We start from the raw sequence: 15,958 nt of genomic DNA on the forward strand, positions 1-15,958 counted from the left end.
ACCCCCCAGTTCCCACTTACTTCTCATTCTAGGCATCTATTTTGAAGTTTAGAAAGCACCCCTATAAAAAAAAGATTAAAAAAAATGTTAAATTATCGGTAATCAGATCAACAAGTCATATGATCTGTATAACCGATATTCCTATACCGAAGAATTCATTATACAATACCGAATAATTCGTTATAGTGTTAACGAAGTTGCTTATAACGAAGCCCTGATCAGCTGGAACCTAGGGTTCGTTATATCGAGAGGGACTGTATACGAAATCACAAAGCTTTAAAACTATTAATAAAACCACTTACAATGGAAAATATTTTAGACCCAAATTTTTCCTATAGTCCTGACATGTTATTCAACTCTTATTATGATTCTTCATATAGTGGTTCAGATTTGCTTAACAGTTATCAATACGAATCTCCTGACCTACCAATATTTGAATTTTATGGTTCTTCGTATGATTCTTCTGATCTATTTCTTGAAGATCATGATACACTTAATGAAACCCAAATAGGAAATGTAAGAAGAATGGATGTTTCAGAAAATGAGGATATAAATAGATATGATTTTCGGAAGATGAAAGAATAAATGGCTGGTATGATGTTTCAGATGATGAAGATAGAAATCTTAATCATCAAGAACGGGAATATGATGATAGCGAGTATAAGGAAGAAGAGAATAAATTAGAATTAAATCAAGTGATGGAATTTGAAACATGGGAACTTGCCGAATTATACCTTAATGAATATGCAAAGCAACAGGAATTTTCTTTTCGTAAAAAAAGACGTATACTGGATCCAACTGACAGTACAATAACAAGATGTAAAACATATGAATGTTCACATGCCCGAACTTATGAGATCCAAAAGGTTATTTTAGAAGAAAATAGAAGGGATAGGGATTCCGAAATGATTGGGTGTCTTTGGCATATTAATCTTTCTTTTCCCAAATCTGGAAATGGTGTTCGTATTAATAGTATAGTTGGGATACATAATCATGATATGAATCCTTGCATTACCGAAATAGCCCCAAAATTTCGAAAATTGACAGATAAAATGCTTAAGAAAATAAAGTTTTGGACGATTGAAGGAAGATTAGGCATACCAACTCAATATAACTTACTAGTAGCCTCATTTCCAAATAAAGTGATTAATAAGAAAGATCTAAGTAACGCTATTCAACAGTTTAAAAAACAAGCGAAACCTATTAAGAATGATGCATGTCAAATGCTTACTGAGCTATACTTAAAAAAAGATGATGATCCAAGATGGATCATAAAGCCACGCTTTGATCATGGAGAGAGAAGACTAAACTCATTATTTTGGATGTCACCCGATCAAGTTAATGCATATGAAAGATACCATGATATTGTGATTATTGATACAACATCCAAAACTAATCAATTTGATATGATATTAATTCTAATCATTGTGGTTGATAATAATTTTAGAAATATAATAGTTGCTGCAGCAATTTTGGAAGATGAAACAGAAGCAACTTTCACATGGATTTTACAAGAATTAAAAAATTCTTGTGATCTTGCACCAACAGTCCTATATTCTGATGCTGATCCAACCTTAATATCAGCCATAAAGACAAATTATCCAGAAACACACCATTTCCATTGTATTTTTCATATAGATTTAAATCTAAAAAAGAATCTTAAAGGGAAATTGCGTAATCAATTTGAACTTTTTCGCGCTAAATTCTTAGAAATGCGCAATTCTTTATGTCATAAAACATTTAAAATAAAATGGAATACACTTATTGATGAATTTTCAGCTTGTGAACAATATCTTACAAGAGCTTTATATCCTTGTAAAAGTAGTTGGGCTTGTTATATATGCTATCAATCAGAATTTCACAGCGGGAATTCAAAGTACACAATGGGTAGAGTCTACTAATATAATAATCAAAGATAGATTAAATAGATCTTTGTGTTTGACTGATGTTGTTAAAGAAATTCAAAAAATATTTGATCAACAATCAAAAAAAGCAATATTAAACGAATGTAAAAATGAAATTCCTACTAGAGGAATACCATCAATTATGGATGAATATTTTCCAGAACTTGATAAAATTCTGCGAGAATATTTAACTCCTCAGATTCTTCAAAAACAACATGATCAAATGGTCCAATCGTTATGTTATGATGTGGAATTAATTGAAGATTGGTTACCGCTCTTAGAAGTAAGTATATTGCTAATGGTTGATAAGAAAATTATTAGTACTTGTTTAAAATGATAAAGACAATTATTAAAAAAAAATACTTCCCTTTTTTCCGTCTTTTTTCATAGATGGTAGATGATTCTTATCAACAAGAAATGGCCAGAGAGGATGATTATGATCAACCTCAATCTCTATTTTCTTCATTAATCAAAAATATACCCTATAATAGTATTCGGCAAGTATGGAAAGCAACTAGACATTGTGGACAAAAATCTGAACCACAACATATCATTCTACTTGATGACGGGTCGCATTTATGTACCTGTCTTTGGCTCATTAATAAAGGAATTGTGTGTAGGCATTTCTTTCGGGTTATGTCCTATTCAATTAATGCACAATTTCATATATCTCTTATTCCTCAACGATGGTATAATTATAACAAGTATAATATCGAACAACAACATAAAGAACCGGTATACCAAATTGAAGAAAATGAATTAGAGAAAGGTCCGCGATTATCATTTCAACATCTTGCAAATTTTAGGCAAACTCCTAATATTGTACAACCTCGAGGTCCTAAACAAAAATATGGGTTTGGTATGGGATATGCCAAAAAAGCACTTGATTTGGCTATTCGGGCTGACAAAGTTGATGAATTTGTCAATCAAATTGAATATTTTATTGAAAGTGTAAAGTCGGAACTATCTGACCAGCAGGAAAATATGCATATTGGTGATCCGTTACGAGTAAGACATAAAGGTCGACAACCTAATAGGTATAAGTCATGTGGTGAACCTCAAAAAAAGAAAGTAAGGCGTATCCAGGATATAACTAATACTACTACTAATAAAAATCGTAAAGAAGACGTTGTAGCAAGCCAAGAGGGAAAAAAGAAAGAAAGGCGTTGTAAAAATTGTAATCAAGTTGGACATTATGCTCCAAGATGTCCGAATATCTAAAAGTGTAAAAAATTTTTTTTACGACATTTAAATGTATTAATCTACTTTAATGACTAATAAAAATATTAGTAATATAATAAATCGCATGATAGTTTAATGATTAATGGTAATACAAGATTGAAAGTCGCGCTATTTTAGATTTTTAATATAAAAAATCACATGATAAGCCAGATACCGGTGAAATCACCTGAGTGATATCACCTCGTGTGATTTTCACCCGGAGTGCAAATTAGCAAGCTTCATAAAATTAAATCTAATAAAAATTATATATAATTTTTTAGTAATATAGAATTTATAGTTTTGCCAATATATATCGATCCCTATGAGGGTAAATAAAAAAAAAAATATTAAAATAAATATTATAAATATAAAAGTATTTGATTTTTTTAAGCAAGTATTAAAAAATATTTCAGTTATTTAAAAAATTTATTATAAAGAATAAATTTTAATATATAGTATATAGAAGTAATTTTAAAATAATATAATATTATTATTTATAATAAAATTTCCGGTGGATTCTGGTGGATTTAAATTTTTAAATGGTTTTATAGTAAAATATTATATCTACTTTTAATTGAATACTTAAAATAATTTAAATTTTTATCATATATTACGGGTCATGTTATAATACCTTCATGTATATAGTACCAAATTTTAAAATACCCGGATACTATACACGGAAATTTAATTTTAATATTTTGTAAAATACCCGGAATATAAAATTAAATATATCCCCCCCTTAAAACCGGGGAAATAAATATGAATTCTTGTACCTCGTGTATAGTGTCCACCCCGGATATTCCGAAATTTACAAGATACCCGGGGGTACTTTGGCCGTACATTTAACAAACAATTTTTTTTAATTAAAAAAAAATTATAAATGGTATTATAAATGGTATTATTATTACACACGTCAATTTACCTACCTATTTATTATCATCTAATTTGAAGTATCATAATAATAATATTATATAATAGCAGATTATGACCTGTATTTATAAATATTACTATTTGATATTTTGGATTATGGTAAACATATATGCTATTATTTTTACAACATTTTATAATAATAGTTATATATAAAAATCCACAAATTTTTTAATTGCAATTAATTTTCCCAAAATTATATTTAATGGACATACAAATTTTACGTATACAGTAATTAAACCGGCCAAATAATTTGGCAGATGCCTTTAACAGGAGTATGAAGAAAACCATTTATTAAGTCCCTTAAAACAGAAGTTTCTTTTTAAAATTTTAACGATTTTAAAAGATATTCAGTCAAATCATTTAACCTAATTTCAGTAATAAATAAAGGACCGAGTATCATCATCATATCTGTTTATCATAAACTAGACTGGGGAAGGGTATCAAAGTCCGATATCAACAAATATTCTTACAAAGAACCTTAATAATATTTAATAACTATCATGTTTTTAATTGTAATTCAATATATTTTTACTCGATTTCGAAAAACTGAATTTTTTTTTTCTTTTTAAAATTTTTAAAAAAAACTTGAATAAAATAAAATCGTTCTCATTGGATCGACAAATCCGAGTTCGAGAATCTTCCCGTTTTATCTAAGATTATAGTGAATTTTAAATATGTAGAAAATCGATCGTGTTACTTGGAATAAGATTCATGGGAAAAAATAGAACAATATGATGAACCTATTAAAAAAAAAAATGAATTGGAAGATCTTCAAGTAAAAATAATTATATATTATGTAATAAATAATAACTGTAATATCAGTTTAATTAAAACCATTGAGCTTTGACCATTTTTTCCTTCAAAGGAAAAAATATTGTTTAATTACATAATATGATTATGAAATGATTACTCCATACAAAAATGGAATATATTCCGCCGGCATACTGTATTTATCATAAATTAATTATTTTTGGCGGGAAAGAAAAAAAGTTTAATTAAAAAATTTTTTTTTCTTTAATAAATAATGTGAGAATTGTGAAACCATCGGTCTGATTTCCGTTTTAATAAATAGTTTTTTTGATTCACATTTTCGGGAGGGAAACTTTAATAAATTCATTAAAAGGAAAATGCCAAGTAATCTACATTATAGATTATCTCATCATTATAGAAAAATAAAAATAAAAATAAAAATAAAATTATATGATAGAATAGAAACAAAATTTCTTGTGTATTAAAAAAAAAAAGATCATTTATTGAATGAATCCTAAGGAAACCAAGTTGATACACAAGTTCGTGATCAACAATTACTTTATAAAGCATGTTAAAAAATTATGGTATTCTTACTATTATAGGTTAAATAAATATGCAAATGTCAATATTATCAATTCAATAATTTTTACATTGTCAATAAAAAGGTCATTAGGAGAAAGAAAGAAAGAATTAAAGAATAGTCAAAAATAAATCATATTGTTTTCAATGAAATAAAATTCATAACATATTTGTGTGTATCATGAGTACTTGAGTACTTATGTATATGATTGTATACAATATATATGGGTAGATGAGTATTTGAGTTACGAAAAAATGTTGAACATGTTGGAATATTTTTAAAAAACAACGGATATTAAAAAAAGTTTTTAAATTAATTACATATTTATTATTATTATTATTATTATTATTTTTTATTATTTTTATTTTTATTATTTTTATTTTTATATAAAATAAGTTGTTGTCCATTGTTTTTTTCTTTTTTTTTGATTCTTTTTCGTTGTTATATAACATAAACAATTAATAATTTGTTTAGTCATTTAATATTTAATATATAAAATTTTTAGGTAATAACTAACCTTTTTTGGAAATATGGTTCACAAGGTAACTAAGGTAATCTGACGCTAATCATTTAATCCGAGTTTTAGGATTTATAAATGCGGGGAATTATACATAAAGTTAAAAGGTGGCGTCGGGAGTAATTGTATCAAATTTGTTTCATCAAAATGGAATATGCTAGGAAATAATTTTAAGAATTTTTTTTTTTAAGATTTAATATCGGATGTAGGTTATATAACGAAAATAATAATCTAAAAAAGAAATCATGGTTTTTTTTTTAAAAAAAAAATGATTTTATATAACTAATTAAATAAAATCAAATTTTTTTTTTTTTTATGAAAAGCCAAGATTTATTTAGTCGGAAATCTAGAATCATTTTTTAATTATATAATTATCACAATCATATTATAAGAGGGAAGTTTTTTTTGGTAATGATTTTACGATTATGGCGGGATATCATCAATGCTAAGGATTTGCCTAAGCACCGGCTAAACCTTATCTACTTTTTGTGGTCAACAAAAGTATTAACTAGTTATACTTAGTCGTTAGTCATCCTGGTCATCATCAAGAAGCATGAAGTACAACATAAATTATTACATTAATAGTTGTATACATGTATTATTATAATTATAATTATAATATAATAATAATAATATAATATATATATATATATTATGAACTAAGAAATTCTAACAACAAAATTCTTTTTTTTTTTTTTTTTGAAAAAAAAAAAATAAGAAAAAAAAAAGAAAAAAATTCTTTTCCTTCTTCTTTTAATTTAAATAATTATCTTATTATTATTATATATTATAATAATAATGTCTTATAAACTTCATAGTAAAAATTCATTACCCAATATACGTACTAAAAAATCTATCGTTAATATTAAACCTATTATAACAACTAATAGTACTAATAGTAGTAAATCGTTACCAGCAGAATGTTTACAACATATATTCGCACATTTATCTTATTCTAAATCATCTTTACATTCATGTTTGTTGGTTAATAGATTATGGTGTGTTAACGTGGTAAAAGTTTTATGGTCTCAACCATTTCATTTATTAAATATTTGTCCTTCTTCTACTTCTCCTTTCGGTGTTCAAGGTCAATGTAATAGAACTACAAAAGATACTTATATTCAATGTGCCGCTTTAATAAATGTTTACCTTTCTTTCCTTGACCGTGATGAAAAATCTAATTTATTAAATAATAGAATCAAATTAAATTCTTCTAAAATTAAGGATAAGGATAATTCTAATCAATACTTTTTGGAAAATCCTACTTTTAATTATATCGAATTTTTAAGATATTTGGATTTGGAAGAATTATTCATTACAGTTGGAGCTTGGAAACAATTTACAATATTTAATAATAATAATAATAATACTTTTTCAAATTATTCTAATGGTAAATTTACTCAAAAAGCTTCTTTTAAGAAAACTTTGAAAAAGGCCGTAAATACTCTCACAAAAAAATCTTCTTTAATGTTAAGAAAAAAATCTTCTTTTAGTAATTTATCTTCTTCTTCTTCTTCTACTTCTTCCTCTTTTTCTAATAATTCTCGTGGTAGAATTAGTGTTGATGGTTTTCCTGTTGCCGTTGATAGAGTGGTATCATATTCTTTGGCTAAATTAATTATGAGTAAATGTAAACAATTAAAATCTCTTTCAATTGATACAAGATTATCTTCTTATCCTTGTCATTGTTTAGTACCTATTAATGATACTTCTAATAATACTAATACAAATATTACTGATAATAATCATAATAATTTAAGACAGAATGTTCCCGAAGAACATTTATTAATAGCTACTTATTCTGGTGCAAATAAATGTTTACCTCCTTTAACGGAATTCATTTGTACAACAAGAGGAACAAAATGGAGATTATTTCACGCTTTGGCTGGAACTTGTAAACATTTAAAGAAAATTGTTGTTGATATGGGTGGTTATACTGCTTGGTCAAATAATAATAATAATAATAATAATAACAATAATAATAATGGTAGTATTAATGGTAATGTTAGTAATGCTCCATCTTCAACAAATCAATCTCAACGATCCACTGGTATCATTACTTTATTAACTCTTGTACCTTATACTGAACCACAAATGCAAGAATTAGAATGGGAAGCTAAAAATTTGGCAACTCTTCTTCAATCACAAAATTCTTTGGAATCTTTTACTTTATTACGTGGTGAAATTGGTTTATTAACAATATTAGGAGCTTTAAAATCTCAAGTAAATACTCTTAAACATTTAGAATTTGTTCAATTAAATACAAAATATGCTCAATGGGGTGCTTTTTATAATATATTAGAATATATTAAATTGAAAGAATTAGTATTTAGAGAATGTGAATTAAGTGATGATTTAATGAGACCTTTAATAACTCCTACTAATTCAAAGAGAGATTTATTTAAAAGTATTGAAGTATTGAATTTTGAAAAATCGATCGTTTCAAATGATTCTATTGAAAAATTAATTATTGAAACTGGTCCTAACTTAAAAAAATTGATTTTGGGTAATAATTTATCAAATGTTTCATCAAAATCTTTTACAACAACTGATACAATTTCATTGATTGAAATTGTTGGTCAACATTGTCCAAATTTAACACATTTTACCACTTTTGTTGATACAAATGATGTTCCACAATTAATTACTTTATTTACTTTATGTCCTTTATTACGATCGATCGAATTATCAAGAAATATTTCTCCTCAAGATGAATCATTAGAAGATGCTGTTAATCATACTGCAGATATAACATATTTACTTGAACAAATTACTTCACAAAATTTATTAAGTAATTTAAATCGTTTGATCTTATCTGTTCCTTGGTCTTTTACATCAACTTCATTGGAAAATTATTTACTTTATGTTAGACCACCATTAAATTATTTGGAAGTAAGACAATCTTATTCTTTTAATTCCGATCATTTGGAAATTTTAGTCAAATACGCCAAAGAAAGACAACGATTAAAAAGAGTTTACATTGAAACTTTAAATGAATTATCTGAAGAAGTATTGGCTGAATCTGAAGCAACCTTTGAATTATTTGAATATCAGAGAATAAGGAGCGGTTCACATTATTATATACCAGGTTATGGTTTATTATCCGATAATTGGTAAAAAAAAAAAAAAAAAAAAAAAAAAAAGTAAAATTTGAATGTGTGCTGTGCATACACAAATAATAATATTTTTTTTTAAAAAAAAAATGTATAAATAGAAAGAAATTTCGTTAGTTTTCATTATGTAAAAAAAAAAACATTTGTAATTATTATATACATGTAATTTTTTTAATATTTTTTTTTCTTTTTGTTTTTGTAATTTATAAAAAAACCAAGCTTAAAAGATATTTATCATGTAATTTCAAACTTTAATTCCGTTTAATAATATATTCCTTTCACTTTTTTTTTTCGCGAATTTAATCCTTTTCTCGTACGTGATGAAGTGACGTATTATGATACTGTATGCTTGTATATTTGTATATTGATTATTACATATCGCATGAAATGCATGAAATTCATATGTAGAGAGGCGCAAGCAAGTAATATATGCAATATGCAGATTTTAAAATGTGTGCATAATTTCCCACATCAATTTACTAAATTTAAAGAATTTCAAAAAAATTTACTAAATTTCGGAAGTCAACTGATTTTGATCACATGTACGATAAATAAATGCAAAGGTGATTCCTTTTGATTTTAATAACTGCTTAAACGCACGGTTCTTTTAATGGTTTAACGAATCAGAAATTTTTATTCATTTTACATTGTGATCATTCGGGAGTTCCCGAATAATATAATTTATTTTGTTTATTAAATCATCTTTTTGTAATACATTTATTCTATGTTGTGTTTAATAAAATTGACATATTTATAAAAAAAAATTAGGGAGAGAAAAGATTTACTATAGTTGAATTGCGTCCGCGATTAATTTTAATTATTAGGTTTTTATTATAAAAAGAAATAAGTTAATCTTCACAAAACAAACAAGCATTTCAACTCATTCTTTGAATCAAAATTTTTTGCATTATTTATTATACATATTTAGTATTAAACATTGACAATCTGGTCGTATAAATAAAATTAATAAAATCTGTGCCAAGATAAATAAGTAATGTGGTTAGCCTCTAAAAGTTATAATTAAAAGTTAGGAGTTTCTTCGCTTGTAGCGGATATGCATACTTCGCTCGATAACGCATATTAAGTGCATGCTGCGCTACATTAGAGATATTAAATAATTAAACTACGCCATTCTTATGATATTTCTTATACATATGTAACATTTAAAAATGATGATCAATCTTTGAACGATTATAAAGAAACATTTTTTAAAGTTTGACCAATATTAACAAAGATTATTTTTATGTTAATAAATACTTTTTGATTTAGAAATATGGCGCGAAAATTTAATACAATTAAATTATTATTATTATTTATTTATAATAAACCTTTCTCTCTCTCATAATGGAAATTTAACTGGAAAGAACCGGGATAACATTTCTATAATAAGGCAATAAGGTAGAATATTTTATTTTTTTATCCTAAATTGTCTAAATTGTCGCTTTTAAAGTTTATTAAATATTTATATTTTGATACTTTCTTTTTTCTCTTTTTTTTGTTATTGTTTTTCAGATATTTAAGCATCTTTTGTGTTTAAATGTTTGTAATTTTATCTTTAGGTTTGACCAATTAACAAATTCCTGTAGATATACTTTTTTTAGTATTGAAAACCCATATATCAAGTAATATTCACACATCCGGATATAAAAATTCATAAGGTCAGGTGGGATGTAGTAAAAGAGATTATTTTTTATGTAATGTAATAAAGAGATTATTTGTATTATTAATTTGTCTATAAAAAAAATTCCTTATAACCGAAGAGAATTATTCCCTTTTTGGCTTCTCCGATTATAATATTATTGGTTATTTTATTTTCTTTGTACAAAAAAAAAAATTGTGAAAAATTTTTCTTTGTTTACTTTATCAAAAAAAAAAAAAAATGATTAGTTTCATAGTTTCATATTGTGTTTTATCCCATTTTTAACTAATAAGAAAGTTTTAGATCAAGTGAATATACAGAACATATGAAACCTTCCATAGCGGATTTTTATTTAATAAAATTAGTAAAAGATTTAAGATTTGTGATTTCATTTTTTTTTTTTATAGTATTAAAAAGTAATACGATATACAGTATATTTATTAGAAGATATTCTTAATAAATCGCTTGTTTAAGATACAATTTATAATTCTGGTCAAAATTATTTCTTTTTTTTCCACGATTAAGTGATCTGCCAAATTTATCATATGATTTAAATTGCCATATCTGATATTTCTGATATTACAATAATTTATATCATATATATAAAAGTTTGTTATATATTTATTATCACCATTGGTATTTAGGATTTTCAGTTTCCGCCAGTCATAAACTGGCGGACCAATTAGTATATCCAGGATGATAAGATCCTAGTTTAGTATATAAATGGGTCATCTGCCCGTCATCATCCATATACTTACTACTAGATTAGTATATAACTAATACTTATTAAATAAAGAGTTCTCATACTAGTATTTTTTCTGAATTTTAAGAATAGCTTTGTAAATTATAAAACGTATTAATATATTAATACATCTTTAGTCTAGATTTTAATGTTCTAGAATTATAATCTAATTGGATACATATTAATCAACTATCCTGTGATGTTATAATCTAATTGGGTACATATTACTGATATTAGTCAATTATATCAATTATAATCTAATTGGTACATATTATCACTTGATGTGTTAGAGTATTGTAATTTATTTTAATCTATCAGATTGTAAATGTGTCTGTATAGACTATTATGTGCCAGGTGTTAGCGACCTTTTTGTTGCTAAGGAACTATCCATGTGTTATTCACTTATTTTACTTCTGCAGCTTTTTTTATTGCTTATTTATAGTCCGCCTATCGGCCTAACCCTGCACCCTTTTTATTGCTAAGAAGTTACTCATGCATCGGCGCCTTTTATTTTTCGTCGCAGAAAATTCATGTCGGTCGGCGCAATAAAATCTGCAGTGCATTTTCGGTTTCATGGTAGTTCCAAATGTCGGATGTCAGTAACAGCGGTTAATTTTGGTCAACTCTGTTATAATTCTAGCTTATATTTAGAATGTAATATCTCGCCTTCCAGTGATTGGATTCGTGCAGTTCTCAGCTTGTTAGAAAGAGCGCGATGAGAGCATTCCAATGATGTTAAAATCGTATGAATCGGATGCCCGGATGATGAGTTATTGCGTCCTAAAGTTCTGTCAGAAATTATGGAATAGCCAACATTAACTCTAATTTCCATTTGTCCCAGCATCGATATTCAGGATAGAATAAAATGAGTATTGACCTTAGTAAAACACACCAAAAGTTTATGTTCTCTGCCAATAAGATCCCCTGAAATTTCTGAACGAAAAATGGATATTAGTTTGCAAGCTCTGAAGTCGCCTTTTTGCGAATGCACAGCCACAACTTACCTTACTTGTGTAATGTCTTGTACGGAAGTACGGAACATTGCAAGGAAATATTTTGATCGGCACTCTCATGTGACATCGTATCATGTGACTGATTTTTTTTTTGATTGATAAAAATTTTTCGTTAAGAAAAAGGTCAAAGTTTGAATTACTGACAGTTAGTTTATGGAAATATAAATATGTGACATATAACCAAAATGTCTCGTCAAACTATCTTTCGCCATCCTAGGTACAAACTCTTTCGCCAACCAAAGAACAGACGAAAATCGAAGAAAGGTCTCTACCCGCTAGCCTAACGTATCCAAAAAGGTCTTCATTTGTATTTTACTGAAAAACTTTTTTTTGTACCATGTTTTTAACTCTTGTTTTTCGTGTTTGCAGATAATAGTGTCAGAATGTGTTTTTATTTTTTGTTGTTCTAACTAAACCTCTTTGTGAATCGTCTGCGATTCACATTACTAAAGAGAATAACGCTATGGTGATAAAACATTCCGTGAAGACGAACTCACCGTTTTTGAACTCAAGAAATTGATATGAAAAGAGTTAAACGGGAATGATGAAAGGTTCAATTAAGGCTAATCGATGAACGCTATGGAAGGTTATCGAAGGAGGCGAGAAGTGGAAGGCACTAGAAAATATTGAAGATAATAATAATACTGGAATTTACATTAATGAGTTCAAAGGTATTTAATCGAAAGCGTTACGGCTATTTGCGTGACTTTATACTCAATGGTATCAATGCTAATAAATTGAACCGATCTTGCATCACTGGAAACCCAGGTATTGGCAAATCATACTTCGGAATTCTAATGTTAGTGGAGCTTATTAAACGGAACAAGTCAGTTCTGATCGATTATGAAGGGTTCGCGACACGTATTTCTCCTAATGGTGATCTACTTAAGGTAGAAAATAATGATAGACATATAGACACTACAGTATATAGACAAATTGCAGAAAAAAAGGACGTATGGTGTATCATTGATAGTGTAATGCCCAAATTTAATCATGATTTAATTGGAAAGTTTATTATGGCCTAAGAAGCAATTCATTGAAAGATTTACCAAAGCACAAAAGAGCGAAATATTTTACATGCCACCTACCTTGGGAAATTGGATCTATATAAAGAATTTAATTATAATTCCATCAAGGAAAAGTTTGATTTAGTATGGAGGGGTTGCAAGATGGATTTTTTATATTGAGATGACACCAGATAAAATTAAATTGAGGATTGAAGGCGCACAGGCTTAAAAAGTTTGCTCAGAGTTCAGGGCGAACACTTCTTAGGTGATGGCTTCTCTCATAAATTAATTCACATAAAACAAATGAGGATACGGAGATAATTCATACACCAAAGCAATCTGCACCTTTACATCTAATTTCGTGGAAAAATATGTGCTTAGAGAAATTTCAAAAAGATCACATTGAAGATTTACACAGTTTTATTGAGTATTCAAGGGACTTGCGGGGATGGCAGTTCTTTGTGGGAAGATGTTTGAAATGTAGTCACATGCAAAAGAGGGGAATTTTTGGTACGCTATCTTGGACAGCAATCTAATGAAGCGAATGTGATATTGAAGAACTAGTAAAGAAGAGGTTCAAGAATATTGACATTAGCGAAGGAATTTACTATCAGCCAGTTGCCAAAAATTATCAAAGTATAGATAGTTATATTCATCCTAATAAACTATTTCGAATCACTATTGCCGACAGACATGGGATCAAGCAAGAAAAGTTAAAGGAAGTTAAGGATATCTTGGATCAAAGGAATGAAATTCGCTTATATTTTTTATATGAAAGTTTTAAAACATACAGAAAACAGAAATACTTAGATGGAACTAAGAAGCAGATAATGTTCTGATAACATAAAGCAATAACGCATTATGCATTAAATATAATAAGTTTTAACTTCTTTATTGTTATTGTATTATACTGATGACTTAATAAACAAACCATTGAAAATTTCTCAAGCGAAAAATTATTGTGTACAGTTATTGATTTCGTTGATTATATAACGGAGTAGTCATTTAAAGGGAAGAATTTCTCGAGCTTCTTTCCCACTACTCTATACTATTCACTATATGAAACCATATGTTCTGGTGTTTATCTATATCACTCCAACTAAAATAAATCATGTGAAAGATGTTGATTATAATCGATTTCCACCAACATACTCCGACATGCAATTCATCTAACAATACTTCTTACCTTTATACAGTATTTCATTTCATACCATTCCACTCTGTCTTGTTGTGATTCTTTCTTAAGTTCCATAATTTTTGAATTTGTCCTATTTTTTTTTCTATACTACACTAAGGCATGTAACAACAAAATTAGCACTGCACCAATTTGCATGATTATTTTCTCAATATGTCCGAAATTTATGGACAATATTTTCAATTAGCGTATATGGAAGGGATCAATGCATAATCAGACTGATAATGGATTGCTCAATTTTTTATTTTACTTATACAAGGCGGATAAAAGTAATCGCTAACTAGGCCTCATTTTTTATTGGCCCAAGAATCGAATTTGGAATAGGAATTACGTTAACTTGATCACGAAAATCTGATCAATGGAACTGCTCAAGATAAAAAAACTTTGACGTTACAAAATCAATAAGGAGTGTTGACTGGGTAATAACAAAAGTTCAAAGTGGTATTGGAGATAGGAATGATAATGGTGATGGGAAGATCAAAGTTTTTTTGTATTCGCTTACGCCTACACCTCTACCTATCAACTACCCATCATTATCCCGTGATGACCTAGTCGGGCCTATCAAGAAATTATTTGGGCAAATCAAGTTCAGCAGAAATCATCATTGGTTGATGGAAAGCGAGTAAAAATAGATAATTAGGATAGACATGTGTCTTGAGTTAACACTTCAGAAATCAGGATATTAGCATAGAAAATTTGTCATATATTACGAGCAAAGTCCCGATTATTATCATTTAACACATTCAATATTTGTCTAGAAAATAATAATCGTTAATACGTTTTTCAATTGCAAAGTTCTCATGATTTTAATTACATCGCTAAATTTGGCTGCAAAGTTTGGCACATCACGAATATATAGGCGTGAATTGGTTAAAAATCTTAAAATGATATATAAACTAATATTACAGAAATTTTAGCGTAGATATTTAAATGGAATATTTATGTGAGAATTGGCTAATTTATTTCAACATTTATAAAATATGTAGCAAAAAAAATATCATTAGGTAACTCATTTTTTATGAAGAAGCTTCCTTCCACTACTCAAATTTTATTCTGTATACTTGGTATACCATCATAGTCTACATCATCAAGATTATCAGTACTATCTCCAGAATTATCAGAATCTGACGTTATACTACGAGCATTTTGTATTACCTTTTTCTCTATGATTCGGTCAAGATGTCTAGCATATGTTTCAGGGATCTGATTTTAAAGTTGTTATCTGATACATGTGGAAGTTTCCATCCACTATAGCTTTCCGGAAATGATTACTTTATATCCTTGTTTTTGTACCAAATCAATATATAGTTCAACAACATTTTTTAGATACTGTAATAAACACCCTAT

The 15,958-nt window shown here is 27.5% G+C and overlaps 5 protein-coding genes across 6 annotated transcripts; 4 read left to right on the forward strand and 1 right to left on the reverse strand.

Annotated features, from left to right (window-relative positions):
• Positions 1-303: 303 nt before the first annotated feature.
• OCT59_028431 (uncharacterized protein) lies at positions 304-585 on the forward strand (the record flags this gene model as incomplete). The annotated part of the gene is made up of 1 exon (XM_066147278.1): positions 304-585. One exon carries the CDS (start codon positions 304-306, stop codon positions 583-585), a length of 282 nt encoding a protein of 93 aa, XP_065994002.1.
• A 1,182-nt stretch (positions 586-1,767) lies between these two features.
• OCT59_028432 (uncharacterized protein) lies at positions 1,768-3,125 on the forward strand (the record flags this gene model as incomplete). Of its 2 annotated transcripts, XM_066147280.1 has the most annotated exons (3): positions 2,047-2,187; positions 2,295-2,405; positions 2,610-3,125. In XM_066147280.1, the coding sequence occupies 3 exons, from the start codon at positions 2,047-2,049 to the stop codon at positions 3,123-3,125; spliced, it is 768 nt and encodes a 255-aa protein (XP_065994003.1). The 2 variants fall into 2 exon arrangements, with proteins under 2 accessions (XP_065994004.1, XP_065994003.1); XM_066147281.1 differs by lacking the exons at positions 2,295-2,405; positions 2,610-3,125 and having other exon boundaries at positions 1,768-2,241.
• A 3,479-nt stretch (positions 3,126-6,604) lies between these two features.
• On the forward strand, positions 6,605-9,316 carry OCT59_028433 (uncharacterized protein). The gene has a single exon (XM_066147282.1). The coding sequence runs from the start codon at positions 6,701-6,703 to the stop codon at positions 9,017-9,019; it is 2,319 nt and encodes a 772-aa protein (XP_065994005.1). The 5' UTR covers positions 6,605-6,700; the 3' UTR covers positions 9,020-9,316.
• A 2,708-nt stretch (positions 9,317-12,024) lies between these two features.
• On the reverse strand, positions 12,025-12,240 carry OCT59_028434 (uncharacterized protein; the record flags this gene model as incomplete). Its single annotated transcript, XM_066147283.1, has 1 exon — positions 12,025-12,240. One exon carries the CDS (start codon positions 12,238-12,240, stop codon positions 12,025-12,027), a length of 216 nt encoding a protein of 71 aa, XP_065994006.1.
• A 632-nt stretch (positions 12,241-12,872) lies between these two features.
• On the forward strand, positions 12,873-13,434 carry OCT59_028435 (uncharacterized protein; the record flags this gene model as incomplete). The annotated part of the gene is made up of 3 exons (XM_066147284.1): positions 12,873-12,875; positions 12,996-13,080; positions 13,178-13,434. 3 exons carry the CDS (start codon positions 12,873-12,875, stop codon positions 13,432-13,434), a joined length of 345 nt encoding a protein of 114 aa, XP_065994007.1.
• Between the last annotated feature and the right edge of the window lie 2,524 nt (positions 13,435-15,958).

This window comes from Rhizophagus irregularis, chromosome 8 (assembly GCF_026210795.1).
Source record: "Rhizophagus irregularis chromosome 8, complete sequence".
NCBI lineage: Eukaryota > Fungi > Glomeromycota > Glomeromycetes > Glomerales > Glomeraceae > Rhizophagus > Rhizophagus irregularis.

Excerpts from the sequence above, each read along its gene's own strand:
- OCT59_028433 (XM_066147282.1), top strand. The coding sequence starts at position 6,701 with ATGTCTTATAAACTTCATAGTAAAAATTCATTACCCAATATACGTACT.